The sequence below is a fragment of the Capra hircus genome, chromosome 1 (assembly GCF_001704415.2).
Source record: "Capra hircus breed San Clemente chromosome 1, ASM170441v1, whole genome shotgun sequence".
Classification (NCBI taxonomy): domain Eukaryota; kingdom Metazoa; phylum Chordata; class Mammalia; order Artiodactyla; family Bovidae; genus Capra; species Capra hircus.
Window position 1 is genome coordinate 45,098,794 of NC_030808.1, and position 17,027 is coordinate 45,115,820.

The 17,027-nt window shown below is 38.5% G+C and overlaps 1 protein-coding gene across 10 annotated transcripts in view; it reads right to left on the minus strand.

Moving 5' to 3' along the window:
* Positions 1-17,027, minus strand: part of ABI3BP (ABI family member 3 binding protein) — a 291,620-nt gene that overhangs the window by 158,395 nt on the left and 116,198 nt on the right. For all 10 annotated transcript variants that reach the window (XM_013974409.2, XM_013973792.2, XM_013974524.2 and 7 more), the window contains exons 5-6: positions 4,529-4,710; positions 3,948-4,003 (exon numbers count right to left, since the gene is read on the minus strand). In XM_013974409.2, coding sequence (XP_013829863.2) covers positions 3,948-4,003; positions 4,529-4,710 — 238 coding nt within the window. The remainder of the gene's footprint in view (positions 1-3,947; positions 4,004-4,528; positions 4,711-17,027) is intronic.

A 17,027-nucleotide genomic window follows, 5' to 3' on the forward strand; every position in this document is an offset into this window, starting at 1 on the left:
GCCAGCTAGGGAGGAATCAGATATCCACCTGTGGTCATATTGGTGGTGCAGATACGAAGTTTTTAAGTTTCTGCTTAGGTCAATGATTGCTAGGAATGGAAAGACACATATGTATTCACTGCACACAGTCTTCAGATGTGTGGGGGAGAGACCAGACTATATTTCTCCTTATTTACTCAGCTACTAACTGTTACACGTTAAAAACTGATACTGCTTCTCTTTTTGCCAATGATAGACATGGCCTTTTTAAAAGACAGGTAGACCTCTGATGGGAAGGATGAAAATAGATGTCTATTTTAGGGGAATTTTGATTCTCAGGAGATTTGGATTAATTCAGTAATTAAATTTTAAAACACCTGTTAATAAATGGTATATACTTCAGAAATTCATTGTTTGGCTAGTGAACCAGTCAGATGACTAAGTTTTTAAAAACTTATTTAATAATATATTAAAGCTAGCCATCATTCCTTTATATTTTTTATATAATAAAGCTTAATGAACTTATTTACAAAACAGTCTTACAGATATGGAAAAAAAATCTTATGTTACCAAAGAGGAAACACAAGGGGGAGGGATAAATCAGGAGCTTGGGATTAACACACACACACTACTGTATATAATACAGATAACCAAGGTCGTACTGTATAGCACAGGGAACTCTATTCAGTATTCTGTAATAACTTACATGAGAAAATAATCTGAAAAAGAATGAATGAGTGTATATGTATGACTGAATCACTTCGCTGTACACCTGAAACTATTAAAAGCACAGCATTATAAATCAATAATAATCCAATAAAATTTAAAAAAAGACAGATAGTAGACATTAGATTTAACCTTGATAAAAACAGGGTTCTTGCTTCCCAATATGAAGAAAATAGCCCAATTATCATCTGTTTTTTTGTACATGGATCTCAAGTAATACAACTTACATAGGAAGAATTAGGGCTTTGTTTATGCATCCATCTTTTCTCTCATTTTTCTAGAGATGGAGGCAGGGGTGATATTGAAAGTATTTAACAAGCAGTATAACAAAGCTATAACAAAAGCACTAACCAATTAGAAGAGACCCCTGCTAAGTGTCCTCTGGCACAAATGTACTGAGAGTTGCCTGCAGAACACATGCTTAGATACATGAGTTACTGTACATAATGTAACAAGATGCTTAAGGTGGGGCTGTATTTGGGAGTTCCCTGGTGGTACAGTAGTTAGGGCATGGTACTTTCACTGCATGGCCCCAGGTTCAATCTCTGTTTGGAGAACTAAGAGCCTACAAGCCACATGGCACAGCTGGGCGGGCAGAAGTTAAGATGGGGCTGTGTTTAATATTCAAATTTTAATCTGAATATTATTTGTCTCTTAAAAGGGATCGCCTCAAGTTCAAATTGCTTTTTCTATTGCCAATCTCTTTTCAGAAGGTGTGAAGAAGTTTTTGCTGTGCTTAAGTTTTAGGTGTAAGCATGCATATATGAATAAAAACATTTTTCAACATGTCTTAAAACTCTAGAATCAATTCCATATCTGTTGAAATACTGCCTTCTTTCTGCGACCCTATGGACTGCAGCCCTCCAGGCTGCTCTGTCCATGGGATTCTCTAGGCAAGAATATGGAGTGGTTTGTCATGCCCCCTGCAGGGGATCTTCCTGACCCAGGGACTGAACCCTCCTCACTTACGTCTTCTGCACTGGCAGGTATGTTCTTCACCAGTCGTGCCACCTGGGAAGCCCCAAAATACATACCTCTATAAAGTAGCAAATCAACTTTCAGAATCAGTTCTAAGTGGTCCCATGAGATGGTCAAAGGCTATCCCAAGTGGTTCTTTTACAACTTTCCCATGTTCCAGAGCTACCCAAAGGCACAGAGGGAAGTTTGTGAAACATTTTTTTGTGCTATCCAGACTGTAGCAATGAAGAAAACCTCACAGAGAATCCTTAAAATATCTTTTTAATTAGTTTGGGTTTTCCTTCGGAAATACCCAAGAGTTTCAAACCACAGCTCGTTAGAGCTGGCTAGAGTTGGGGGTACTCCGCCTCACAGCTTGAAGTGATCAAATATCTGGCTCTGTGTCATAGATGCAGGAAATTTCTTCCTGGACCTTCTTGTCATGGCTATTTATGATGTGGAAAAGATATAAAATTTCTTGGGAATAAAACGTCAATCATCTTTCCCAATCTTGCTGAGTAACTAACCCTAAATGAAATATTCTGCCAAAAGAAACACAAATCTTTGGGATATGATTGCTGTGAAGAAGGAATGAAAGAAACAACGTTGAGTCTCATGTAAGCTAAAGCATGACAGCCAAGAGGCTGGGAGATAAGATGTGTTTCCTAGGAAACCATTCACAACAGTGAGGATTATTCTAGAAGAGAATGGAAGAGTGGCTCTATTCCTTGTGACTGGCTTTGACAGCCAAAGCCAAAGGGACCTTGAAGTGAAGTGAAAGAGTTAGTCACTCAGTCTCATCCAACTCTTTGTGACTCCATGGAGCGTAGCCCATCAGGCTCCTCTGTCCATGGGATTTCCCAGGCAAGAATACTGGAGTGGATTGCCATTCCCTTCTCCAGGGGATCTTCCCGAGCCAGGGATTGAAACCAGGTCTCCTGCACTGCAGGTGGATTTTTTTTTTACCACTGAGCCACCAGGGAAGGACTGTTAGCAATGGTCCCTTGAATGGCAGAATTCAATACTTGGTACTAAGCTGATTAGTTAAGTATTTGGGAAAAGTACATACCCTCAACAATGCAGGACCTTACTGTATATAAGATAGCAAGATAAAACCCACATAGTTTAAATTATTACAAAATCAAACCACTAAAACTAAAAAAAAAAAAAAAGATTATTTATCTCATCTCTGGGTAAGGAAGAGTTTACTAAAATATCAGGCAGTTGAAGATATGACGATGGAAAGACAAATAACTTCATTAAGCAAATTAAGACTTGCCTATTTCACAAATTCCTATAAACAAAATTGATAACAAATGTGACAATAATGTTTCTAGATGATATCACTAAGAGTCTTTGTTCTTTAGTGTCTTTAAATGATTCAATAAAAAAAAAACCACAAGATGCCCAATAAACAAAGAGCTGAAACTAAAGATCATTAAATGGAAAATACAAATGACTAATAAATAAGTGAACTAAGTGCTGCTTTATCAGCAATCAGAAATAGAAATTTACAAGCCATTTTACATGACTACACTAGCCAAAAATTTAGTGATAGAAATACATAATGTTGAGAATCAGGGTACAACATCAAGACAACTCTGATCCATTGGCAGCAAGATTGCAAATTGGTAAAAAAATAAATAAAAAAAAGTTGACCAGCCATATTAGAAAGTTTAAATATTGTTAAAAATCTAAATTACTAATTCCTGGTCTAAGTATCTACATATCTACTTTAAGGAAGAAATCAGATGTGTGAACAGGATTCTAGACTGGAAAATGGCAGGCATGTGAAATATACAGACACTGACTGTACTGAACAGAGGCAGGGCATGTTACAAACCAAACCACTTGCTTCTTCATTTTGAAAAGGGCTGGCTCTTTAAAGTAGGAAATGTTAGAAAACAGAGCAAAGATTTGAACAATGGCAGGGTAAGGAGAGCACCTACTAATTCACTCTTGAAACATCTTATGGTGGAAAACAACTCATGGGACAGAAGATAATAAGAATAACTTCAAAATAAATGGAATACTGAAATACTAGGTTAACTATGTTGAATATCAGAATTTTAGAGCTTTAAACAAATTAGAGATGATTTGGTCTCACGCTTCTACCTCCATTTTCTGAGAAAGAAACTAATTCGTAAAATGTCACATACCAATACTTGATAGCTAGGCAGGTAATCCAGTTTCAGTACCTCATAAAAGGACCACTTCCTTATTTAAATAAAAGTATAATACAGATATTTTAAAAAGACTATACTTGAAAATAACGTGGTACATACCACAGAGTGGACTTGGTCATAGGTACTTTGGATTTTCCCATTTACTTTGCTTTTACCTGACAAAAACAAAAAGAAAATGACATTCGTTTCATTCTTCTTTATCCTAAATCAATTCTTACTAGTCATTATGAAGACAACTACAACTACTGCTGTAACTTGGGCATATTATTTTATTTGCTATCATTTCAACACTGATCCTAATGATGTTTGAAACAAAGGATGTTAGGAAACAAGCCTCAGGCCCCATAGTCTTTGCATGTTCATTTCCACTGGCCCAGCTGTTTCACTGAATATTCATACATGGTATTGTTTTTTTGGCTCAGTTAGTGTTCAGAGATTGATTTAAAACCAGACCAATGGCCAAATAAATTTGGAATGATTTGTTACTGTCAAATGTTAATCATTTTTCAAAGAAACACTCACTATAGAAGATACTGAGTTATTAATGCTCCAATTGTTTACTTTTATATTTTCATAAATATAGAAAATGAGAATTAGCTCATATTATACAACTAATAAAATAAAAATTTATAATTAGAGAAAAATAGTACAGAAAGCTCACTCAAAGGTCCAGTACTTACTTCCAACAATAGTCTTGTGATTAAAAATCTTACTCCAAATTCCACCTTCTACATTGTCTTTCACTCCGAATTCATAGACCGTGTCAGGCTTTAGATTTTCCACAATTGTTTCAGTGGCTGGACAGAGTTGAAAAATCCATTTCTTTTCCTTATCCTTTTCTCTATAGCGAATTGTGTAGTATCTGTCAAATAACCAAAGTATGCTGTAAAACCACGGGGAGATTCAGAATGTATTTCAAGTTTCTTAATATATCACAGACCCCTATCTACTCTTAAGATTTAATATTGGCTACTCTTAAGATTTAATATTGGCTTCTCTTAAGATTTTTAATTTGCAAAGAACATGAAAAAAATTGCTCAATGTATGCTTGAGCTTTTAATTTCTAATGGTGAGTTCAGGGACCAGGAAGGAGCATAATTCTGGAATTCTGGTCTGACAGAATTCCAGCTCTCTCAGTTCTCTTTGGAGAAGGAAATGCAACCCACTCAAGTATTCTTGCCTGAAGAATCAAATGGACAGAGGAGACTGACAGGTTACAGTCCATAGGGTCACAGAGTCAGACAAGACTGACGCAACTTAGCACATAGCACATACAGTTCTATTATTTGCTACTTTGCAAAATGAAAGTTTGAGAACACTAAGCATTCATCTTTTTCTAAATGAATAGAAAAGAATACAGACATATTTTTATAAATATTTAATATTATAGCTTTATAACTGTATGGGTTTAAGCCTTTTAATCCCATGCAGGTATGTTAAAGGTAATATTGTTCAATTTTTTAAAAGAGGAACCTCAGACTCTAATGCATCCAGGACTGCATTTCAGGGGTAAAATTTTCTCATTATTTAAAAAAAAAAACCCAACACCAATAGTCAAGCGAAGAACACAGTGAGAGAGACCAAACAATGCAAATTCAAGATCATTGTTACATATTTGCTAAGGGCTTCATAATATTCAGAAACATGTATGGCAAAGTGATGATAATCCTCACTACTAGTTTTTTTTTTTCCATCTTTATCACATAGTAGGCTTTGAATATATTATCTCATTTAATGACTCACCAGGCGATACATTTAATTGTCACAAAAACATTTTAAGTGGTAGGAATCATTAATCCCATATGAAGATGATGTTTCAAAAAGATCACTTAACTTCAGTTCAGTCACTCAGTCTTGTCTGACTCTTTGCGACCCCATGAACCGCAGCATGCCAGGCCCCCCTGTCCATCACCAACTCTCAAAGTTAACCCAAACTCATGTCCATTGAGTCGGTGATACCATCAAACCATCTTATCCTCTGTCGTCCCCTTCTCCTCCTGCCTTCAGTCTTTCCCAACATCAGGGTCTTTGCAAATGAGTCAGCTCTTCGCATCACCTGGCCAAAATATTGGAATTTCAGCTTCAACATCAGTCCTTCCAATGAACACCCAGGACTGATCTCCTTTATGATGGACTGGTTGGATCTCCTTGCAGTCCAAGGGACTCTCACGAGTCTTCTCCAACACCACAGTTCAAAAGCATCAATTCTTTGGCGCTCAGCTTTCTTCACAGTCCAACTCTCACATCCATACATGACCGCTGGAAAAACCATAGCCTTGACTAGGTGGACCTTTGTTGGCAAAGTAATGTCTCTGCTTTTTAGTATGCTGTTTAGGTTGGTCATAACTTTCGTTCCAAGGAGTAAGCATCTTTTAATTTTATGGCTGCAATCACTATCTGCAATGATTTTGGAGCCCCCCTAAAATAAAGTCAGCCACTGTTTCCACTGTTTCCCCATCTATTTGCCAGCCCAATGTCATCTAGCCAGTGATGTTTACCAGCAGCAGTGGCAGAAACAGAAAAGAAGGAAAAGCTCCTCTGGCTCTGAGCTGAACAGCCTCCCTAAGTGGGGAGGCTGGACGGATCAGGACAGGGGGTATATTGCTCTTGGACACAGCAATGAGAAGGGCTACATGTATCAATACCAATAGGTTTTATAAGCAGATTATGAAAAAGAAAATTATAAAATGATGCATGTTTTCAATTTACTCTCAAAAATTTAGTATCTTTCCCCTACTCCTCATCCCACAAAATTAAATTGACTAAGATTTACATCCATTGCTTTTATTTAAAGTCCTAAAGTCCCTTATTTACCCAGGCTAAAATTATTTATTGTATCCCCTCTAAGCACCAGAAACAAGTTCTTAATATGAAAAAAAAAAAAGAAAAATTTAAGCAGAATCTCTGGAAATAAGGGCCAGGACTGTCTACATAAATTGTGGAGCTCATTGCAAAATGAAAACATGGGGCCCCTTATTCAAGAATTATTAAGAGTTTTAAGACAGTGACAACAGAGAATTAAGCCAAGCATGAGTCCTTCTAAGTGGGGAACCTGTGTACCTGCATGGGTTGCACATCCATGATGTCAGCAAGGGGGTTATAGTTTTGTAAGTACACAGAGGGGGTGTATCTGTACATTCAGTTTGCTTTCTTACTAGCTACAAACTACTGAAATGCTCGAAATCATTCACTAGCTTGCTTCTCCCTAGTAAAAGCAGCTCTCTGGACTCCATACCCCATTCCAAAGTCAAGAAGACAAAACAACTGGAGGAGGCAGTTCCAGCCAAAACACTAACTGCTACTGGGAACAAACGTTATAGAATACTAGTCCTCTGCGTCCTGTGAGTTGAACCATCAACGGCAATTTATGAAATATATTTGTTGACAAGTATGTCCTATGGAATTTCTGTTGCTTTTTTTCCCCTGCTGTGGCTATTACAAGACTTCAGAGAAGTGCAGAGAAAACTAAATTAGAGCAGATGGGCCTCCACAACTTTGCATCTCTAGTTTGGATACATTTCTCAGCTGCTTGCATGATCTGGTGGAGGCAGAGGGCAATAGAATTACCAAAGGTAATCTGGGGATTCCAGGGTTCCCAGTAAATTTGATTTTATATTCTCTTCTTAGGAATAAAATCAGACAGAAATATTCTAAGACTATGTTTAAAAAAAAAAATCTAGCCTGTACAGTTTTTTTCTATTTTGATCACAAAGCATTCTAAATAACCTCTCTTGTACCAAGTTTGGCAGAAAAAATAAAAGTGCAGGAAGCTAGGCCTTCTCCTTGGCTTCAGTTAGGTTCCCTCATCAATACTGGCTTAATTGGTAATTGTATAATATAGGCAAGTTCTGAATTTCAAAAGATCATAAACAAGGCTGCTGCTGCTAAGTTGCTTCACTCGTGTCCGACTTTGTGCGACCCCATAGACGGCAGTCCACCAGGCTCCGCCGTCCCTGGGATTCTCTGGGCAAGAACACTGGAGTGGGTTGCCCATTTCCTTCTCCAATGCATGAAAGTGAAAAGTGAAAGTGAAGTCACTCAGTAAGTGTCAAGGCTACTTAGCTATAAAATGGTGAAGCATATTTTCTTGATTTTAAAGCAAAATATAGGCCTTATGATAAAAATACTGTACAACCTAGCACAGAGTAGGTACTCCGTATATGTTGTGAAACTGTTAAGCAGGAAGTTAGGCATGAGCAACCAGAGGTGGCCTGGCAGAAAAGGATGCAAGTTGATCCCTAAACTCCACCCCAGACACACCCAGGAGAGCTCAGAGATATGCTACAAAAATAACCACAGAGACTTTTCCAACTCCTGGCAGATGCACCCTAGGCACACAGTGGATACAAATTAACCACAGGGGCTTCTCCAACTCTGGCACATGCCCCCTTGATGCACAGCTCTGTCCTGAAGTAACCTTAGGCAACCAGGAGCCCTTGAAGGGTTCATAAATATTCAATACATCGAGACATCTGATGATAACAGACTGAATTATGGGAAACACATGCACAATAGAGCCTGTTATATAACTTGCAACTGCCAATCAAAACTCTCATGTAGATGAACATGTGACAGCCCCATTTTGCATGTGCCCAGACATGCCCCCTTCCCTGACTGGCCTTGAGTGTATGCCCATTTGCATTTTGCACAGGGCAGAGCCAAGAGGAGAAGACGGAGTGAAAAAGGGAAGCCAAGCGGGATCACGGCCACTCCTTCAGGGTCAACCCACCCTCGTGTCTCGGGAGTGTACTATCCGCTGTCTATTTAATATCTGTCTGCTTGAGCTGTAACCAGTCTGTTGTTTTGAATCCCTGCTTCGATGAGACAGGAGCCGAGACAGGAACTAAGAAATCCTGCCTGCTTGAGCTGTAGCCTGTCATTCCAAATCTTTGTTACGATGAGACAAGAACTGAGGGAGAGAAATAAATTGATGTGACAAAACAAATAGAATGGATACTTTGGTACTCACAGGGTCATTCTATAATTAGAATACAGTTGCTCTAAATGGCCAATGACTCAATCACCAAAAAATACTGATTTAAGCCGTTATATCTATCGTTGTATTTTGTAATATGTCATTGCACAAGGCTTCACTTACTAGATCTCAGCATTCTCATAGAGTCAATGCAAATGGAAGGAAAGCTCAAGAAATGTCTATGTGGTACATTTGCAGAGGGCTTACAGATATTTTAAAATTTATTTCCATGTTTCTGTACAATAAATTCTGAACTTAGCATAGCAAGAATTATTATAGAGGAAAGAGAGAGGCTGGGAAGTGTCTAAAGCCTGAGAATGAGTGGCAGAGCCAGGAAAAGGGTTATTTCCTGACCCATAAACTAACACAAGGAGATCCAACCAGTCCATTCTGAAGGAGATCAGCCCTGGGATGGCTTTGGAGGGAATGATGCTAAAGCTGAAACTCCAGTACTTTGGCCACCTCATGCGAAGAGTTGACTCATTGGAAAAGACTCTGATGCTGGGAAGGATTGGGGGCAGGAGGAAAAGGGGACGACAGAGGATAAGATGGCTGGATGGCATCACTGACTGGATGGACATGAAGTTTGAGTGAACTCCGGGAGTTGGTGATGGACAGGGAGGCCTGGTGTGCTGCAATTCATGGGATTGCAAAGAGTCGTACACGACTGAGCGACTGAACTGAACTGAAACTAACACCATGTGTACTACATTGGACTATCTTTCTACTGCAGGGCTTACAAAAGGAGATGCAAAGAGAAGGTAAAATGAATCCGCAAGGAAGAGAATTAAAAGGAATCAGAAGTTCTTTCAGCATTACTTAAGGCTTCCATATAATCAGAGACTTCCCATTATTGTCTGAGGACATCCAGGATCAAAAGTTGACTGCACTTTTTTTCTGTGGTTAATCAAATTTGGGCACAAGTGCTTGGAGAGGCAATAAGTCTATTACAGATAGAGGTAGCAGCCAGTGAATGTCATCAGAGCAGACCTCTGGAAAGCCTGACCAGCAACTGGACATTAGAAACAAGGACATCTCACATCCCAAATAAGTGGTTAGGAACTGTTGAGGGTGGTGTTTGATTCAGCTGGCAATATTCTGTGCTTGGATCTCCCCAAGAGTCCAAAACTGACAATAGTCTTTATTATAACTTAAAAAATACCATAATTCCTCCAAATGTAATGGAGAAGGCAGATAGTGGCTTGGCTTGGATCTCTTTCAGCTGCAAGATAGTAGCATCCCCTCAGGAGAGTCTCTTTGCCTACTTACATGTCAATTTTCTACTGTGAAAAATGGGGATTGGAGTAAACAATCATTGAATCCTTTGTTTCTAAAATTTTATTCTAGCTACAAATAAGACATTCTGTTCTAATGAAATTCAGAGGCAGAACTCAGACTGGAAACCCTGGAGGTAGAAATATCATAAATAAAGTTTATGATGTAACTGGCATTGAGTTCTACTAAGTGAAGAAATTGCATAATGTCAAAATAAGTGTAGTCCTTTTACAAACTAGCTCGGATTGATGCACATGGCTGGTCATTTTGGGACTTTCTATACTTTTTTTTTTTTTTTAGCAATTCTTCTATCTCTATGTGATTAATCACTATATTTCCTACAACATCTATCACTTTCTTCCCTTTTTTTTTTTTTTTTTGCTCTCTTCACACCAAAGGACAAGTCCTGATGCCCCATTGTCAACATCCTTACTGCCAATCTTAGACTCTGACTGCTGATATAAAATCTGCCCTCACCCTCTTTCTCTCAAAATCTCTCTCTCCTCCTTCACTCTCTTTTATCCCTCTCCAATTTTAGGGTTCTCCCTTCTAAAAATAACTCTCTTGGTAATTTTATTCCATTTTATTATTCCACCCACTTTGCATCCTTTCTCCTGATTCTTTGAGACTTTCTCTGAGTCAAAAAGTTGTTCAACTATTTTCCATTATATCAAAGCTGCTGCTGCTGCTGCTAAGTCACTTCAGTGACTAAATGAATATTTACTTCTTATTCCTGTCACTACCTTTTAACACAAATTTCTCCAAAGTAATCTATCTTTTTTCTGTTTTCTTACTGCTCATAACGCCCAAATCTCTTTGCAATCCTGTGTCTGACCTGTTAGTGTAGTAAAACCTCATGATCAAATCCAGTGATTTAATCATCTGTGAGTTTCACAACTACCTTAAAATCTACTCATCATTCTCAAATGTGCTCCTATTCCTGTTGTCCTCACGTTCCTTCTCGCCTGTGTCCCCACTGTTTTCAAGTCCAGCTATGTTTCCCTACGTGACACCTCTCACACTTATCTTGTCTCTACTCCTGAATAGCACTTACAGGCCCAGTCCAGGTCCTTACTATCTCTGGACTCTTGGAATAATTTTCAAACTGGAAACCATTTTCAACATCTCTTTATCACTTACTGCTGCCTGATGTAAGTTCAACAAAAGAAAGACGTCTCTAGTGATTTTAGTGCCATCTAAAATGGAACAGTTTACCTGAAGTGGCAATTATCACATAATATAAGGTAACTAAAACACACACACACACACACACACACACACACACACACACACACACACGAAGATTAGCAGCAAATTCAGTATCATTTTTTGCAAGCTCTTATGCAAGAATTTCTATCCGTGCTTTCTAGGGTAGGTTGTGTGGCCCAACAGAGAGCATCTTTCTAAGAGTTGTGTCTCTGTACCCCTCACTGGCCCCCACCTTGGTCTGCCTGCAACCTCATCTCTCTGAGGTCCTCACCCTTGATGTCTGGACAGTCCACCTACTATGTGCGCAAGGACCTTCATCTCTGACTCCTGCCCGCAGCCTGTGCCTCCCTTGGCCCACACCACACATTTAACATGTATCATCTCATTTAATTCTGACATCTCTATGAGATATTACTATTATTACTCCCATTTTACAGATTTCAGAGAAAGTTCAAGGATTGAAGGGACTGGCTACAGTCCCTTTGTTTGTACATTTGTTGAGAATTACCTCTGTAAAGTGTGATTCTGACATCTCTATGAGACATTACTATTATTACTCCCGTTTTACAGATTTCAGAGAAAGTTCAAGGATTGAAGGGACTGGCTACAGTCCCTTTGTTTGTACATTTGTTGAGAATTACCTCTGTAAAGTGTGATTCTATGGTGTGTGTGTGTGATGGAAGACAAGTATGACACCAGGCATAAATTCAAATATGAGCTCACAGAATAGGGAGGGTGGTAGATGTACATCTGAATACGACTAAAGGAGGCAGGATGAAAAGCAGAGCATCTGAGGGTGGTTGGGTATGGCACTCTGCAGCCTGAACTTATAAAATGGTTACATTGCAAATCCCTCCCAGTGGTAGACTGAAAGCATGACATCCTACCCAGATCCATGGAAAGGACAAGACCAAATCTAAACCTCAAGTCAGGAGAATGACTCACAGATTCCTTGAGATAGATTCTTAGAGAAGTTTTGTGATTTTTTTTCTTTAACCACATAGTGGGAACCTGGGGGAGATTCTTAGACAGGTGAATAAACTTGAGCAGTAATGAAGGAAGCTAGATTTATCAGCAGTGGAAGAATGAGAGAAAAACTGGAGGGAGGAATCTCAATTTGCTATAATCCAGATGAGATAATCGGGCTTCCTAGGTGGCGCTAGTAGTAAAGAATCTACCTGCCAATGCAGGAGAATCCCATGGACAAAGGAGCCTGGTGGGCTACAGTCCATGGGGTTGCAAAGAGTCAGACACAACTGAGCAACTTAGCAGCAGCAGATGTGAAAACAAAGGAGTGAATCATGGAAGAAATACAATGGAGCAGGGAAAAAGAAACAGATCAAAGTTATATTTCTACAAAATAATTGATGAGACTAGGCTCCTTATAGGATATGGGTACCAAGGAAAGTGTAAATAATACTCAAAACTCAACTTTCAAACTTAAGAAGAGGGAAGTTAAAGTGATAGAAGAGGAGTTTTTTTAGTAGTATAGACAACATTAGTTTGAGTTTGAGGTACTAAATACTGTTACCTGGTCATCCTAATGAAAATATTCAATGGACAATGAGAAATACACTCTTAAAACTGGGCCAAGATCAGAGGTTCAGCATTGGAGGTCATTTATATCCTTACACCACTCCTAATATTCCTTGTAGAACATCAACTTCAGAAAGTCCTGGGAGCTTTTGAAAATGAACAATCTCAGGCTCTTCCTCAGGTCTATGGAATCAGAACCTGCATTTTAACAATATCTTCCACATGATTGAGTAGGTCAAGGCTGTATATTGTCATCCTGCTTATTTAACTTATATGTAGAGTACATCATGCGAAATGCTGGGCTGGATGAAGCACAAGCTAGAATCAAGATAGCGGGAGAAATATCAGTAACCTCAGATATGCAGATGAAACCACTCTTAGCAAAGAACTAAAGAGCCTCTTGATGAAAGTGAAAGAGGACAGTGAAAAAGTTGGCTTAAAACTCAATATTCAAAAGACTAAGATCATGGCATCTGGTCCTATCACTTTGTGGCAAATAGGTGAGGAAACAATGGAAACAGTGACAGAATTTATTTTGGGAGGGCTCCAAAATCACTGCAGATAGTGACTGCAGCCATGAAATTAAAAGATGCTTGCTCCTTGGAAGAAAAGTTATGACCAACCTAGACAGCATATTAAAAAGCAAGAGATATAACTTTGCTGACAAAGGTCATTAGTCAAAGCTATGGTTTTTCCAGTAGTCGGGTATGGATGTGAGAGTTGGACTAGAAAGAAAGCTGAGTGCTCAAGAATTGATGTTTTGGAACTATGGTCTTGGAGAAGACTAGAGAGTCCCTTGGATTGCAAGGAGATGCAACCAGTCAATCCTAAAGGAAATCAATCCTGAATATGCATTGGAAGGACTGATGCTGAAGCTGAAACTCCAATTCTTTGTCCACCTGATGTGAAGAACCAACTCATTGGAAAAGACCCTGATGCTGGGAAAGATTGAAGGTGGGAGGAGAAGGGGACAACAGAGGATGAGATAGTTGGATGGCATCACTGACTTTACGGACATGAGTTTGAGCTAGTTCTGGGAGTTGGTGACAGGGAAGGGACAGGGAAGCCTGGCATGCTACTCTCCATGGGGTTGCAGAGTTGGATACAACTGAGCGACTAAACTGAACTGAACCACATGATTTGCAAGTATATCAAAGTTTGAGCATCACTGTTCTATATAGACATGATAATTAAAGACATGGCTTACAGCTGAGATAAGGATACATAGGTGAGATATCCAAGGATAGATCTCTATTCCATATTTGAGAGCCAGGATAACAAGCAAACGAGAAGAGCAAGGGAGTAAGAGTGAAATCTAAATAAAATTTCAAAGGAAGAAAGAGTTCAAGAATGGGAGGATGGCCAAAAATTCCACAGAGATATTTAAAATAATTAAGAACTGAGAAAAAAAAAAAAACTATGGGATCTAGCAATTAATTGATCACTGATGATCACCTAGAGAAGTTTCAGTGGAACAGAAAGAGGGTGGGAACCAGTGAAAAGGAACAAAGACTGTGAATGTGGTCAAGAAATCAAGAATAGGAGAGCATGTTAATCTGAGAAATTCTGGAATTAAGAAGAGAAACTGAAAAGTAGCCTGGAAGCTATAACAGGGTCAATGGAAAATATGTTGTTTGGGAGTAGGGAAATCTTGAGCATGTTTGGAAGCAAGAAAGTGAAAGTGAAGTCACTCAGTCCTGTCCGACTCTTTGCAACCCCATGGACTGTAGCCTATCAGGCTCCTCCATCCATGGGATTTTCCAGGCAAGAGTGCTGGAGTGGGTTGCCATTTCCTTCTCCAGGGGATCTTCCCGACCCAGAAATCAAACACGGGTCTCCCACATCGCAGGCAGACACTTTACCGTCTGAGCCACCAGGGAAGCCCTGTAAGCAAGAGGCAGGGCACAAATATCAAGGAAGAGGGAAATGCAGAAGAGCAAAGAGTATGGAAGGAACAGAATGATGAGCACTGTCTGAAGGCAGAAACATGCTTCTCGGTAAGAACAGAAGAGATGTAAAGCTAAATCTGGGATGAAGAAAAAGTGAGCCAATCGCAGACTGCCTACATTTTCTTCAGTATTACAGAAACCAGGATGGACTGGGACATAAAAAGAGTCAGTCAGTAGCCAAGATGCTATTCCCAGGATTCAGGGTAAGGTGCCTAGACCGAAATTGTTGACATGGAAATAGAAATGGAAAAGTAGGAGATAAAGATACTAATGTGGGGATTTCTCAAATGCAAAACCAGCATAACCCAGAGCCTCAATACCTATAGGAAATGAAGAATTTTAAAATTTATGGAGCTTCATACTAGGGAGAGTAAAAGAATTATGATACTTCAGAAAATAAAAAGACAAGGGAATAGATATTTCACGAGAAAAGTACAAATTCAATTTTGTCCTAAGTTTGAAGTAATAGTAAGGCATAAAAGTGAAAATGCTGACATTTCACTATTTATTCATTCAGTATATATTTACCGAAGGCCTAATATGTACCCAATGCTGGCTTGGGTACTGGGAAAACAATGATGGTTATGATACCTATGGTCCCAGTCTTCACTGAGCTTAAAATTTACATGGCAAGATGAATGGGTAATGAGGCACTGAGCTCAATCAAGTGAGAATTCTTAGACCTCAAAAATATTCACTTAACAACTTGGGATAAAGAAAAAAGAGGCAAGAGTCAGCTCTGAACCAGCCAACAAGGAGAACATTCATTCTACATTAAGAGCAAGTAAGTACAATGTGAAAGTGTTAGAAAATGTGAAAATGATTTCTAAACAAATCATAAAGCTTTAAAAAATTGGCAAAGGAGTGAGAACTAAGGCAATCTTAAACACTTTAACAAGCTGGAAACATGGGAAGGAAAAAATATGCTATTAATGGTGAAATACATTGTGGTTTTAACTTCTCATCTGGGCCAATTGGAAAGCTTTCTTTTGACCTCAGATATATTAAGGACAAATGTGTGCATTCTTCCTTTCAAAGCCCATTAAGAATAAAACATGTAAATTAAGCATATCTACTCTGCAATGAATGTGAACTCAGAAAGGCTCTAAAAATATGGGAGACCCAAATGGACCCCATGGGAGTAGGAGTGGAAACATACCACCAAGAATAAGGTGACAGTGAATTAATATTTCCAAGCTTAAAACAAATAAAACAAAAAACAGAGATTTTCTCATTGGAAACTCACTATACTAGAGCTTTGATATGTAAAGTCAAAAATCAAAGTATAATAAAAATTTATCCAATAAATTATTTGCCCTTGCATAGGATAAATGAAGTGACACAAATCAACGTGAAATGATTGTTTCTAAAAACTCAGAAACTTTACACATGGTGCCAAATATTAGAGTTGGTGGATTAAAATGACACCAGTTGATGTTCCTATAGCAAGCTGAGGGAATTCAGGTTCCAATAGCTTTGTCAAAATACACTCTTGAAGGAAAACTTGACCCGTCTTAATCTAATTTTCAAGAAGGAATCATTCCCTATAACTATTATTGCTTATTTTAACCTACTGGATTAGTCTAAAGTCTAAAAAAAAAAAAAATCTACATAATCATATGAGGGTGGATTTCTCCAAGTCTGCTTCTAATTACACTAACTGAGTTGTTCTGGTGGATTTATTTGGGTGTTTATAATATGTATAGTAATTCCAAAGCTTTTAAATAAGGACTATTATTTTGTTCTCAAATAGTTATAAAGACTTAAAAACGTCAACTCTTTATTAACTGTTCTAACTAGGGAGAAAGGAGGCATGGGTAAATAAAATTCACAACTACTCGAAATGCTTCTTTTTGTCATTACATTTAATTCTTTCCTCTTAATTCTTAGTCATGTCTTAACAATTCCCTATTTCTGTCAAGGATACTTTGATCCTCCCACTCAGGCTTGAATGTTGGCAAGCATCTTGACATGTCATTACAGAATCTTCTATAAAATTTCATTCTAGAAAGAATTATTTATTTGAAATATTGTGGTTTGATGGGCATGACTCTACCTATTTGATGAGAAGACCAGAACCAGGGTTCATGGGTGAGGAAATGAGAAGGTGACGTACACATGTGGTCTGAATAGCTTGGGGCCTTCAAGTCAACTACTTTAGATAAAAATTCTAGCTCCATCGGGTATCTGTTCCTCTATCTTCTGCATATTCATTATCGATTTTTGCTGTCATAC